The sequence below is a fragment of the Papaver somniferum genome, chromosome 6 (assembly GCF_003573695.1).
Source record: "Papaver somniferum cultivar HN1 chromosome 6, ASM357369v1, whole genome shotgun sequence".
Lineage (NCBI taxonomy): Eukaryota > Viridiplantae > Streptophyta > Magnoliopsida > Ranunculales > Papaveraceae > Papaver > Papaver somniferum.
The window spans coordinates 110,150,276-110,165,135 of NC_039363.1; the positions used below are offsets into that span (position 1 = coordinate 110,150,276).

The window sequence follows — 14,860 nt, forward strand, 5'->3', positions numbered from 1 at the left end:
TGTCATGTGTCAGATATCAATGACCAATACTTTTTATGAAAAGGTAAGAATCCTGTTTAGCAGCAAATAGTACTAGATTGCAAAAAGTCATCATCATAGCATGTATTTATGACATAAGTGATCATGCCATATTGAACACCTACATGCAGTTATTAACCAGTCAGTTTCAATCATTTCATTACCTTGTTAGGACAGTAGGCTCAGAACTTAGGTCATCCTTTGATTGTTGAAACTTACAAACTAACACTTGCACATGGACTTTTTTTCTATTAATAACTAAGATTATGACTTCACACCTTCAAGTGGGATTGACAACCTTAGATTGGATGGAAGTGTTTGAGAGATTCTTGTTAAATTGGATGACCGAAGCCATGTGAATCATAAACATGTAGGTCCTGAAACTTACCCGATTTCCGGCTTCATCTCTAAACAGAAAACCCACTTGAAAGGGCAAATGAAAAAAAACCTAACACTTGCCCAAACTCTATAAATACCCAATGATTCAAGTTATCTTCAAGTCATCTACCTCATCTGAAATTCATACAACTATCTGATCACCAAACTGTTTTAAGATCACTTTTTCCTTTCCTTCACTTCAAAATGGTTATCCGTTTCCATTCAATGGTTTCTCAGTCAAAGCAAATTCTCAAACTACAATCTCTTCTCACTCAACCAGCATCATCGTTAATAGTAGATGTACCTAAAGGTCATTGTGTTGTTTATGTTGGAGAAACTGAAAAGAAAAGGTTCTTGGTTCCAATATCTTACTTGAATCATCCCATGTTTCAAGACTTACTAAGAAGTGCAGAAGAAGAGTTTGGTTTTGATCATCCGATGGGAGGTCTCACAATTCCTTGTAAAGAAGCCGCCTTCATAGATTTAACTACTCAGTTGAATGCATCATGAAGAGAAACAAAAGCCGGATGGTCTACAAACAATTGTATATAGCGATTTTGTTTACTTTTCTTTATTTGATTGTGTAGAGTTAGAAAAGACTCTCCCATTTAAAGAATCATTTAATTAATACAATATTTTTTACTTCCATTATTCTGATTCTATTGCTGTATAGTACCTCCAAATTTCTGATGAGCATAACTTTCTACAAAACTCTGCAACTTCAGATCAGTAACTGAATAACAAGCAAGGACCGACAGAAAAATATACTCATAATATGTAGGATGATAGTAGTTAACGTTCATCCTGTAATCCTAACTTGCTGATGTGTATGTGTGAGTGTCGGCGGTAATGTTAAGTATCTTGTTCCACAGTAAGCTGTCAAATACAGATAAAATGGTCGGTTATGTATTTTTGGAGCTAACTCACCAAAGTAAACAAGCAATATGAACAGCATTTCTTGGGTTCTTTAAGTACATCAATGAATCTAGAAATGGGCTGTTAGTTAAAAACAACTCGGACAACTAGTTAAAGAGTCCAAGTAATGAACATATAAAAATGTACTTGTATTAGCAGCAAAATTGTAAAGTGTTAACCACCATGATGTCTGACTAACTTTGGCTGAGGAATTGTGGGCACGAACTGGGTTTTACAAGAACCTCGCAATAATACTTATGTTTAAACAGATCATATTCCTTTCACTAGGTCTATATATATGTAGTTAGGTGCTTGTAATTTTCAACTGTCCAGGCATGCATAATAAAAGTGAGCCACAACCCAGAATTTTTAACGGAATTTGTTCCCATATGTACGTACACTCATAAGCTAACAGTGTTCATAATTAAACTCAATCCTACTAGTTTGGTGGTGAACATGGTTATACCAGAACTTAATGCTGACCAAACCTAAGTTCCTGCATAGCGAAATGCTTAAACATGTGCTGAAATGGTGGTTTTGGGTCAAAGTTTGAATGTCAACCCTTCTATTAGTTTTCTAGTATGGAGGTCAACATGGGATAACAGTGTGGAATAATTGTAGATCACAGATAAAATTTCAGATATATTTTATTTGATTGGTTCTATGAATTTGATTTCGGCTTAATTATCCTTAGGACGTCCCAACCAATATTGGATTGTTAAATCAAATACACATAACCTAATTCGTTGCTTACCGCCTTACAAAGACAGTACCACTACCATTACGTGTTACAGTACTATAATGGGATCTTTTCTACCACTAGCACTAAAGAGTAGGGTCTTAATACTAATGCGTTTGTCCTTGATTTGATCGAACATGTCTCCCCTATGTTTGAATTTGATCCAAAAATATATTATCCATTATTTTGAGCTAGACATTACAAAGAGGCTACTGTCTTTGACTAAAAGAAACTTACTAGTTGAGCCCAAATCAAGATGTATTTGACAGACTTTACAGCTTATTTACCTCCATTTGCAGATACAAATTAGGTGTAATATGGTGCATCGTAGGACCTTAACATAGTGTGAACAAATTCGTCTCGGTCGTAGACCAATGCCGATTCCCTGTAAAAGGAGATAAACTCAATTGAAAATCATTATCTAGATACAGACAACTATTTCATCATCTCCTTGTTGATATTTGGGTTAATTAGGAGAATCGAAGTTAATCAGGTATCCACCATGTTGGACATATGCATGCACTTATAACTCTGTTAATAAATATAGGGCCAGTACCACTTCCCATCATTACCTCTCTGGTAACTGGAAATTAACACCAAAATGCTAAGTAGCCACCGGATTTATACACCAAAATTTGATCCCGTTTATGTGTCAAATTTGCATTGGTTTATTTCTTAAAAGGGACCCCCTATTTTTCCTGGTGGGCTAGGGTGTGAAGGCAATGAATGGTTGAGATGACTGTCACATAGTGGTGTATCCAAGTGGTGTAGAAAAGCGGGGTCCCTGTAGCACTTTCGAAATCAACAGCTTGACTAACTAAATTTTATCGTACAACTTGAACCAATAGTTGGTTATTACACAGAAACACCTCACTTACAAGAATTGTGTGGTACAGGCAGAAACTGCAATTTAACAAACACAAGCTAATTCTTAGCGGACAGATGTTAATTTTCCTATCAAAAAGCTTACCAGAATCCTAGCAGACAGAGTCTATAGCTTGCCAAATCTTGTTGTTTCTAAAGTTCTTGGTACAGCAATCACGGCAATAAAATTTGCTCCGAGTTTTCAGAACTCTAGCTTTGCAAGTTAATCCACAACCGCGAAATTTGCTTCGGAATATCGAAGCGAAGGTAGAAGATGTAGGGGATTTATTAGTTGTCCTCCACTATGTAAACTCCTATAAAAGGGACCAACCACCATTGTAAAAGGGAGAGATCTTTTTGGTGAGCTGAGGATAGAATTTTAGGAGAGAGAGTGTTATTTGTTTCTCAAGTTAGGGTTTCATCATAACTCCTTTTTATTTGTTCTAAGTTTTTAATAAAAGATCTAGAGTATTTCCTCATGGTTTCTTAGATTATTTGATAGATTATTTTTAGGGTGTAGTTGTGGGATTTCCTGCAACTACATTTTGGTGCTAGAATACAGCTTGGATGATATACCCTATTGGTAATTTCCATTGAAAAAGCGTTTAAAAACATTCTTACTTTTTAATCGTTTCATCATCAATCTTTGAGTGTTTTAGAAGTTCAGATACGAAAAACATAACCAAAAGTTTTCATCTCAAAAAATAATTTTCATTAGTATCTGTTTGGTTCTCTATAGAGTACTTTTTCCTTCGTCAAGAGAAGATATTGTTACAGGAACAGCAGATGGTGAGGCAAGCATTCGCAGGAGAAAACGTAATGCCAGTTAGAAGGAGTAAGAGAATTGCAGGAAGAAGAAGAGGCGAACACGCAGAATCATCAAGAATGTGCGAAAGAAACAACCAGAATAGACAGGTTCAATCTCAGATCCAGCAGGTAGAGGAGCAAAACAACCGCAGGAATTATGATGAGGTAAATGTTCATACTACGGATACAGATACAACAGACGAAAACGAGCAAAGAACTGGAGAAGAAGGACTAGTATGAGAAAATGAGGAGAATATGAGATGGAAGAGCTTCGACAAATATTAGTTGAGGAAAGGAGAAGAGAAGAAGAAGTGCGTGCGAACTTGATGCGTCAAAACGACGAACTAAGAGAAGAAAATAACAGGTTGCTAGAGTGGAGGTTACAAACCACATCAAGGACAACACGCGCAAGCTCAAGATCAAGGACAAGCAGGAGCACATCAGGACGTAGCACATCTAATCGCAGGGATAATATACAAGAACAACCACTAGATAACACTGTTGGGAATTTTCAGGTAGGAGATAATATACAGGAAGGGCGCGATCGTAATCGCATAGAATACCAACGGGTGGAGGATCGATACGTACAAGAAGGTGAATATCATCGCATACAAGGAGATCATAGGGTCAATCAACATGCACAACAGGGAGAAAATGACCGCACATACTATGATCAGGAGGACGAAAGTGATGAAGAACAGGGTAGGATGATATTACAAGGCAGAGAAATGTTGCGAAATCAACGGGACCAGGCATAAGAAGATGAAAGACGCAGGGAAGCGCGTCGAAATGAAAGGAACGAAAGAGATAGACGCGGGCGACGAAGAGAAGAGGCGGAAGAACGAGAACTACAAGAAGCGTTCCGTCAAAGTAGACATGACAACAGAGTACGACAAGCAAGATTGAAAAAAACCTATGCAGCAAGATGCATATCAAACTATGAACGAAGCAATCTTCAGAGAATTATCAAAAGTAAGAGCAATGATGGCAGCACGGAGAGACGGAGGAAAGCGGCAAGTAGACGAAACAATAGAAGAAGCAGGCAAAACACCTTTCGCAAGGAAAATACCAATGGGAGGAATACCTGATAAATGCATTTTACCTGCTTTCACTAATATCTTTTATGGAACCATATGTGCAGTGCAGCATATAAAGGTGTACAACAGATCTTTATTGCAATGGGAAGATAACGATGCGGTCCTATGTAAGTATTTTCCCGCAAGTCTAACAGGAGAGGCGTTATAGTGGTTCGAAGGTTACCAATGGGAACAATCAGATCACCCAGTCATCTACAAAGTATATTCTTAGGAGCATACATCAGCAAGAACATGTTACGCCAAGGGATTGAGAAGATATTCATCTAAAGAAGAAGAACGAATGAAAGCTTGCATAACCTAACCATACGTTGGAGGACCATGTGCAGTGAGATGGCTGGAAGGGTAGATGATAGAAATTTTATCTTGGATTCCATTAACGCACTTTTTCCAACAGATTTGTTGTGCATGTAGATCTTCAGGATAAAAGATACCATTACTATGGCAGAGCTGCGCGAGTTCCAAGAAGAGTACATTTCTCTTGCATAAAATAAAAGAGATATGTAATCTTATCCAGTTGTGGTCATAAATTTCGATGAAGGGAATGCAAGCCTACTACCAAGAACAACAAATGCGGTCGCAAGCACATCCCAAGGGAGTCAAGAAAAGACATTGTTGGAGGATAAGCAAAATCAGGTAGCAATGAGCAGTAGAGATCAAGAAATGTATGAAAAAGAATATAGAAAAATACAATATAACAATCAAGCAAGTAATAACAGGATTCCCAGGTATGAAAACCATGAAGATGGATATGGAGGACAAAAAAGATATTATAACCAAGGACCAGGTGGAAACAACAGAGTTTATGAAGAAATCAAATTGTCGCACTTGAATACAACAATAGATAAGATTTTGGAGGCGATAATTTTAATGGAAGAAATACCTCCAACACCAAATCTAGGACAAGATCCACTGTCAGGAAGAAGAAGCAGAAAATTTTGGGTGTATCATCGCTTCCACGGTCACAACACTAATAACTGTCGAAATGTTCAAAGAATCATACTAAAAATGATCGATCAAGGAAAAATAAATCATTTCTTAGCCGCACAACCACAAAACCTAACACCACCACCAGAAGGCCAGGCATCGGGAATAGAGGTAGGGAAGAAAATGTACATAATAGAAGTGGGAGCGAATGTAAAGAACTTATACTGCAATTCAATCATTCATTCATACAAAAGTATTGAGGATTTTCATGAAAATGTATTAAGATGCGTATATGCTAGAGATGATGAAGGAAAGGAGATATTCAACCTGGAAAAGGTGTCAAAACTAAAGGATTGGCAAAAGAAACCAATCAAATTCAGTGTGGAAGAAGTACCAGGAGGAGGAGAATTACATGAAATACCATTGGTGGTTAAGTGGGAAATCATACCCAAATCAAAAATAGAAGGAGAAAAAGACAATGGCGCAGACGCATGGAAAATAAATAGGATACTGATCGATTATGGCAGCTCGGTAGATATACTATTTTACCATGCGTATAATACCATGGGAGATGAATAACTTATACCTTCAACTTACAAAATATACGAGTTCAATGGATCAGCTAATAAGCCAAAAGGAGAAGTCACCATGCGGATTCCACTCAAGACTATGTCCACTGAAATAACTTTCTGTGTCGTCGACGTTGAATCTCCATATAATTCCTTGATAGGTAGACCATGGTTACACAATATTCTGGGGGTAGCATCTACATATCATCAGTTTATCAAATTTCCACTACCCCAAGGAGTAGGAGTAATCAGAGGAGATACCACGAAAGAAAAAGTTTGTAATGGAATTGATGTTGAGAAGAGTGAAGAACGCGCGAATAAAATAGGAAACTAGAAAGATGCCGCAAAGGAGGAGAAACACAGAGACAAATTGATGATTGATGTAGCGACCAGGTGATTAATGATTTTCCGTGGTTGTAGTAATGAGGTTCAAACTCTCGGACTTGTGAAGGTAATGGATTTTTAGATTTAAAAATATATATACAAAAATATTGACAAATTGGTAGACAGGTACTGGGACTAATGATTCGGCCAATTTTCATAACATAGGGCTTAATGATTTATTCTCAACAATAATCGCTCAAAACATAAATTATATGGACTCTTATTTTGCCAAAGTAGATTCTCAAAACATTGATTGTAAATGTTAAGCATGGAACATCAAATCACCTAAGCTAAGCATGACCCATCTAATCAAATAACAACCAATTTAATTAAATCATATTTCAATTAATTTTTAATGCAAAAGTCTTAAAAAGAATTAACAAAATTACCCATGTATGAAGCTCGGCCTCCTCCGTCGTCCCAGTGATGGGTTCTAACTCCGCATATTGGAAACACGCTCAAAGGAATTTTTCATTGCTCAAAAGAGGTGTACAAATGATGAAATGGAGATAATAATGAAAATCGGGTGTTTGCAACGTTTATAATTGTTGCAAACACCGTTACAAAGAACGATAAATGAAAAGTGCTGTAGTATATAGAATACTAAGACCCACAGCTGACAGTCGTTGTTGACAGATACAACAGACGAAAACGAGCAAAGAACTGGAGAAGAAGGACTAGTATGAGAAAATGAGGAGAATATGAGATGGAAGAGCTTCGACAAATATTAGTTGAGGAAAGGAGAAGAGAAGAAGAAGTGCGTGCGAACTTGATGCGTCAAAACGACGAACTAAGAGAAGAAAATAACAGGTTGCTAGAGTGGAGGTTACAAACCACATCAAGGACAACACGCGCAAGCTCAAGATCAAGGACAAGCAGGAGCACATCAGGACGTAGCACATCTAATCGCAGGGATAATATACAAGAACAACCACTAGATAACACTGTTGGGAATTTTCAGGTAGGAGATAATATACAAGAAGGGTGCGATCGTAATCGCATAGAATACCAACCGGCGGAGGATCGATACGTACAAGAAGGTGAATATCATCGCATACAAGGAGATCATAGGGTCAATCAACATGCACAACAGGGAGAAAATGACCGCACATACTATGATCAGGAGGACGAAAGTGATGAAGAACAGGGTATGATGATATTACAAGGCAGAGAAACGTTGCGAAATCAACGCGACCAGGAAGAAGAAGATGAAAGACGCAGGGAAGCGCGTCGAAATGAAAGGAACGAAAGAGATAGACGCGGGCGACGAAGAGAAGAGGCGGAAGAACGAGAACTACAAGAAGCGTTGCGTCAAAGTAGACATGACAACAGAGTACGACAAGCAAGATTGAAAATACCTATGCAGCAAGATGCATATCAAACTATGAACGAAGCAATCTTCAGAGAATTAGCAAAAGTAAGAGCAATGATGGCAGCACGGAGAGACGGAGAAAAGCGACAAGTAGACGAAACAATAGAAGAAGCAGGCAAAACACCTTTCGCAAGGAAAATACCAATGGGAGGAATACCTGATAAATGCATTTTACCTGCTTTCACTAATATCTTTTAGTGGAACCATATGTGCAGTGCAGCATATAAAGGTGTACAACAGATCTTTATTGCAATGGGAAGATAACGATGCGGTCCTATGTAAGTATTTTCCCGCAAGTCTAACAGGAGAGGCGTTATAGTGGTTCGAAGGTTACCAATGGGAACAATCAGATCACCCAGTCATCTACAAAGTATATTCTTAGGAGCATACATCAGCAAGAACATGTTACGCCAAGGGATTGAGAAGATATTCAGCTTAAGAAGAAGAACGAATGAAAGCTTGCATAACCTAACCATACGTTGGAGGACCATGTGCAGTGAGATGGCTGGAAGGGTAGATGATAGAAATTTTATCTTGGATTTCATTAACGCACTTTTTCCAACAGATTTGTTGTACACGCAGATCTTCAGGATAAAAGATAACATTACTATGGCAGAGCTGCGCGAGTTCCAAGAAGAGTACATTTCTCTTGCAGAAAATAAAAGAGATATGTAATCTTATCCAGTTGTGGTCATAAATTTCGATGAAGGGAATGCAAGCCTACTACCAAGAACAACAAATGCGGTCGCAAGCACATCCCAAGGGAGTCAAGAAAAGACATTGTTGGAGGATAAGCAAAATCAGGTAGCAATGAGCAGTAGAGATCAAGAAATGTATGAAAAAGAATATAGAAAAATACAATATAACAATCAAGCAAGTAATAACAGGATTCCCAGGTATGACAACCAAGAAGATGGATATGAAGGACAAAAAAGATATTATAACCAAGGACCAGGTGGAAACAACAGAGTTTATGAAGAAATCAAATTGTCGCACTTGAATACAACAATAGATAAGATTTTGGAGGCGATAATTTTAATGGAAGAAATACCTCCAACACCAAATCTAGGACAAGATCCACTGTCAGGAAGAAGAATCAGAAAATTTTGGGTGTATCATCGCTTCCACGGTCACAACACTAATAACTGTCGAAATGTTCAAAGAATCATACTAAAAATGATCGATCAAGGAAAAATAAATCATTTCTTAGCCGCACAACCACAAAACCTAACACCACCACCAGAAGGCCAGGCATCGGGAATAGAGGTAGGGAAGAAAATGTACGTAATAGAAGTGGGAGCGAATGTAAAGAACTTATACTGCAATTCAATCATTCATTCATACAAAAGTATTGAGGATTTTCATGAAAATGTATTAAGCTGCGTATATGCTAGAGATGATGAAGGAAAGGAGATATTCAACCTGGAAAAGGTGTCAAAACTAAAGGATTGGCAAAAGAAACCAATCAAATTCAGTGTGGAAGAAGTACCAGGAGGAGGAGAATTACATGAAATCCCATTGGTGGTTAAGTTGGAAATCATACCCAAATCAAAAATAGAAGGAGAAAAAGACAATGGCGCAGACGCATGGAAAATAAATAGGATACTGATCGATTCTGGAAGCTCGGTAGATATACTATTTTACCATGCGTATAATACCATGGGATATGAATAACTTATACCTTCAACTTACAAAATCTACGAGTTCAATGGATCAGCTAATAATCCAAAAGGAGAAGTCACCATGCGGATTCCACTCAAGACTATGTCCACTGAAATAACTTTCTGTGTCGTCGACGTTGAATATCCATATAATTCCTTGATAGGTAGACCATGGTTACACAATATTCTGGGGGTAGCATCTACATATCATCAGTTTATCAAATTTCCACTACCCCAAGGAGTAGGAGTAATCAGAGGAGATACCACGAAAGAAAAAGTTTGTAATGGAATTGATGTTGAGAAGAGTGAAGAATGCGCGAATAAAATAAGAAACTAGAAAGATGCCGCAAAGGAGGAGAAACACAGAGACAAATTGATGGTTGATGTAGTGACCAGATGATTAATGATTTTCCGTGGTTGTAGTAATGAGGTTCAAACTCTCGGACTTGTGAAGGTAATGGATTTTTAGATTTAAAAATATATATACAAAAATATTGACAAATTGGTAGACAGGTACTGGGACTAATGATTCGGCCAATTTTCATAACATAGGGCTTAATGATTTATTCTCAACAATAATCGCTCAAAACATAAATTATATGGACTCTTATTTTGCCAAAGTAGATTCTCAAAAAATTGATTGTAAATGTTAAGCATGGAACATCAAATCACCTAAGTTAAGCATGACCCATCTAATCAAATAACAACCAATTTAATTAAATCATATTTCAATTAATTTTTAATGCAAAAGTCTTAAAAAGAATTAACAAAATTACCCATGTATGAAGCTCGGCCTCCTCCGTCGTCCCAGTGATGGGTTCTAACTCCGCATATTGGAAACACGCTCAAAGGAATTTTTCATTGCTCAAAAGAGGTGTACAAATGATGAAATGGAGATAATAATGAAAATCGGGTGTTTGCAACGTTTATAATTGTTGCAAACACCGTTACAAAGAACGATAAATGAAAAGTGCTGTAGTATATAGAATACTAAGACCCACAGCTGACAGTCGTTGTTGCTGTAGTATGAACGAATGTCTCTCGTTGTCCAATGTTCTTCGTGTTCTTGAGTTGCAGCAGCAGAAATGGTGGCTCTGCAACTCGATTTTTCTTCACTCTGTAGCCTCCAAAGCTTCCCCAAATTCTCGACACCCATGGTAGTCGACCCAAGGAGCCTTTATATACTGACATGCACGCTGAAATCCCTCACAATAACTCCAAATAATTCTTCTTTACTCGGGCAGTGAAGATAGAATATTTTGAGATATTTTCTTTCTCCACGCGTTTCCAGCTCTGATTCTTCCCTTGTTTAGACTTTATACGCATCAAACAATAGTTATAACTCTCCCAGATCATCTCAGCCATACGCAAACACAAGAAATCCCGTGAATAATTCTTCTTTGCACGTTCTCCCCTGTTTCCAGTTCGTGGCTTCCCTAGCCAATTCTATCCAGATTTAATTGACCACAACACTCGCAATAGATTTATAAATGTCCCAGGAACAATACCACAAATTTTCAGCGATTTAATCTCCCTATAACACCTTCATTTTGTTGATTGAAAATTTTCCAGAGAGTAAAAATATTTTCCCGCCAAAAAGTTTATTTGAATTTGAGAAGAAGGAAGGGTGTCCCCCTATCCTGAACTGGGATGCGAATAGCAGGTGTCCAACTGAGGTGCCCCTTAACCAATAGTGAGAGTCCGAATAATAATTGTCCTTTAAGGTTTCCCCGGGCAACTTTTCGAGCTGATTTTTCCAAAAATGTTTTATTCCCAAAAATGCCTACAAATACATAAAACACAAAAATTAATACAGAATCGAGAGACAACAATATATACATTGAGGACAAATTAGACACAAAAATGTGTCTATCACCAGGGGAGAAGAAATGAGTAATAGTTATACTGAAACAGCGATGGTAAGAGGCAAAGATACAGAGAAAAATAAAGATGAGGCAAAGCAGATCTACGCTAATGTAGATACTAGCACACGCATAATTATATCATCTCGCACACATCAAATATTGATCAAATAAACGCAAATAACAGAGGCAAGAATGGGAATGCAAATATCAATGTAAAATTTTATTCGCCTTCATATGATACACTCATGCAATTATGCAATATGTTATAATCATTGAATTAACTCTAATTGTTAGAAAGAATAGAATTTTGCTCTTTATTCTTGATTACGTGCATATATAACACAAGGAGAATTTACATTGAAGAACAAAGCCTCAAACGCTTAGGAGTACACAATAAAGAAAAGATTCCAAAAACTAGGAGCATCCAGTATACAAAAGAGGTAAAAGAAGAATATAATACAAGGGACTGATAAAGGATCTACAAGGGCAAAGAGGAGGAGGACATATAGAAAGTGCGGCAAAGAGGAGGAGGACATATCGTCTTCACCATCTTTCTCAACCTCTGAGTCGTTGTTCTCTTCATCGGTTACTTCATATTCTTCATAATCATCTTCACTATCAGAGATTTCGGAATCCTCTTCATTAGCGGAAACCTCAGCAAAATCATAATGTGGTACGAGAATATTATGATTAGTACATATTTCCACTTCACTCTCCTTGACAGCCACATCACGGACACGGAGAACGTCCTTATTCAAGTTGGAAACAATAACCACCAACTTTCTCTTAAGTCTGCATCATTTATCATTTCTGACAGAAAGCTTCTCCTTTAAGTCCTCAATCTCCTTAAAATGTCGCTTTTCAGTATCTACAAAAGGAAATAAAAAGATTAAAACCGCATGCAAACGAAATTCAGAAAGCAACAAAAAATGAAGACACTATGTAAGGATTATAAGCAACCTTCTTTTTTAGAAAGGATAGTCTTAACCAATGTTGTATGGTCAGCTTCTAAACTAACATTTGTAGCTAAACCAATCCTTCTAGCATTATCAATAACCCTTGCAGCCCATTCAAACTCGTCATCATTCTCTATAAGAAGACGAGAGCGAAATTCATTTTCACGGGCGAGAAGAGCATTCTTTTCACTTATAACTTGATCCCTCTCCATCTGAATCTGGAGCTGAACTTCATGAAATTCCTTCAAATCTTTAGCACCTTTAACAACTGCCTGATCCTTTTCTGAAATGAGTGCGTTCTTTCTCGCCTCAAGTCTAGATTTATTGATTTCCTCCTTATTTTCATAGAGGCGACGTTTAAAACCATTATTCAAAGATAACATGGACCCATGTTCTTTATTAAGGATTTTATATTTAGAAAGAAGTTCATCCATGGAAATGTTCTCTAACCCATCATTGGGGAAATTATTCAAGGAAAAGTTAAGATGCTCAAGAAGAGTCTCATCATCATCAGGGAGGTTAGACGCTTCATCAGACAAATTGTAGATTTCTGCGAACACATGCAATTAAAAGAAGACGAAGACAATGCGAAGATATCAAAATAAGGAGGAGCGAAAAATACGTACCCTCAAGATGATTGTTTCTCTCACGAAGATCAGCCACTCTATCCTTATAAGTGGAAAGCTTATCACTGACTTTCTGGTTCTCCGTTTCAGGATGGAGAATCTTCCTATGCTAATCATTGGTGACCGCGTAGGACACACGAGCACTCTATATCAACGAGGAGAATGAGAGAAAAAATGAGTGAAATATAAAACTTTAGCGAAGGCTGACGCACAAGAAGAAAATTCACCAAAGACCCAAGCGCGAATTGAAAATTTGGAGTTAAAGTAGAGGCAACTCCATGCAGAGACTCATGACTCAAAGAGGGAGCATCACAAATCTTAGAAACCGCATCACACGTGCGGGTTAGTCCATCATCACCAACATAAGCTAATTAGTTGGAAAAGATACTTGACAATTGCTCCATAGAAGATGTTGATGAGGAATTATCAGGAAGAGGAAACGCGTCATCATGGGAGCTCGTATTTGGGAAAGCTGGAGAAGATAACTTTCTCTTTTTAGAAGTAGTCTTTTTGACCTTGTTCTTTATATTTAAAGGAACACCACCATCTTTAGGAAGAGGAACGTCATCATTAAGACCCTAATCAACTCCAGTCTCCACCTATGCACACAATTAAAGATAAGATATAGAGGCAACAATATTGTTAAAAATTTAAATGAATATTTCTTACTTCATTGTCGTGCGAAGTTGATGCCTGTGACGCATTCTTGTTAGCCTTATTATTCTGCTTACCAATATGAACAAGGAGAAAATAATAAGAGAAAGCACTGAAGATAAGCGGAGATATAAAGTTAAAGATAAACGCACCATATCATTTTCCTCAGGCCATTTCAACTCCCAAGGTTTGTAGGCGGCAAGATTCGCAGGGAGTGGAAGAGTTGAACCATCAGCACCCCTACCAGAGATGTAAGATCCCTCCAAAATGATAGGGTACTCCACCCAACGAACATCCTTTGATTTTTGCGCAGTGTTATTGGAGGTGTCATGAAAGTCAACATCCCACATGATCCTATGGTCTTCTGCGAGACCATCCTTTCTCTTCAAGTGAATGCCCCAGCGGGTTGATTCATTCTTCATGATACCGACCTCATAATGGAGGAAGAAATTCTCAACAATGTACATCTTCTAGATAAAGAGATTCTAATCCGGCCGCACGACGAGCGTATTCAACCATTATCTTGATGCAATCACCACTTAGTTGGAATATGTCGCGCGAAAATATCGCATCACATAGAAGCTCATAGAATAAAGGAATTTGAGGATTGTAAAGGGGAATGGGAAGACCAGCTAGCAGTTTCCCGAGCGAAATAATGTTTTTTTGATCATTCCATTGATCAAACAAAAACCATTCGGGTTCAAGAGAAGAAGTGGGTTCTGATCCAAGAGGGATGGAGAATGTAAAACCTCTAAGCCCGAACTCAGCCTTTAATCTCTTGAACACTTTAACATTTTTCCAACCTGGTTTAAGTGGCATTGTTAGAATGGGAATGGAAGATGAGAGGAATTTAATCAAGATGATCAGGATCAAAATGATCAAAAGAAATGATAATGGAAAACATAGTCCACAATCAAAAAAAAGTAAGAAGAAGATAGGAGAAACAGTTAAAGATCGAAAGAAAGCACCAAATAAATTAAGTATGATGATCAATAAAATAAGTGAAGAACATATGATCAATAGAAGTTGCA

General features: G+C 37.6%; 1 protein-coding gene across 1 annotated transcript; it reads left to right on the top strand.

Annotated features, from left to right (window-relative positions):
- Positions 1 to 373: 373 nt before the first annotated feature.
- LOC113288834 (auxin-induced protein X10A-like) lies at positions 374 to 1,053 on the top strand. Its single transcript, XM_026537956.1, has one exon. It carries the CDS (start codon positions 601 to 603, stop codon positions 904 to 906), a length of 306 nt encoding a protein of 101 aa, XP_026393741.1. The 5' UTR covers positions 374 to 600; the 3' UTR covers positions 907 to 1,053.
- Positions 1,054 to 14,860: the final 13,807 nt, after the last annotated feature.

Coding starts and splice junctions, on each gene's coding strand:
- LOC113288834 (XM_026537956.1), top strand. CDS start 601: ATGGTTATCCGTTTCCATTCAATGGTTTCTCAGTCAAAGCAAATTCTC.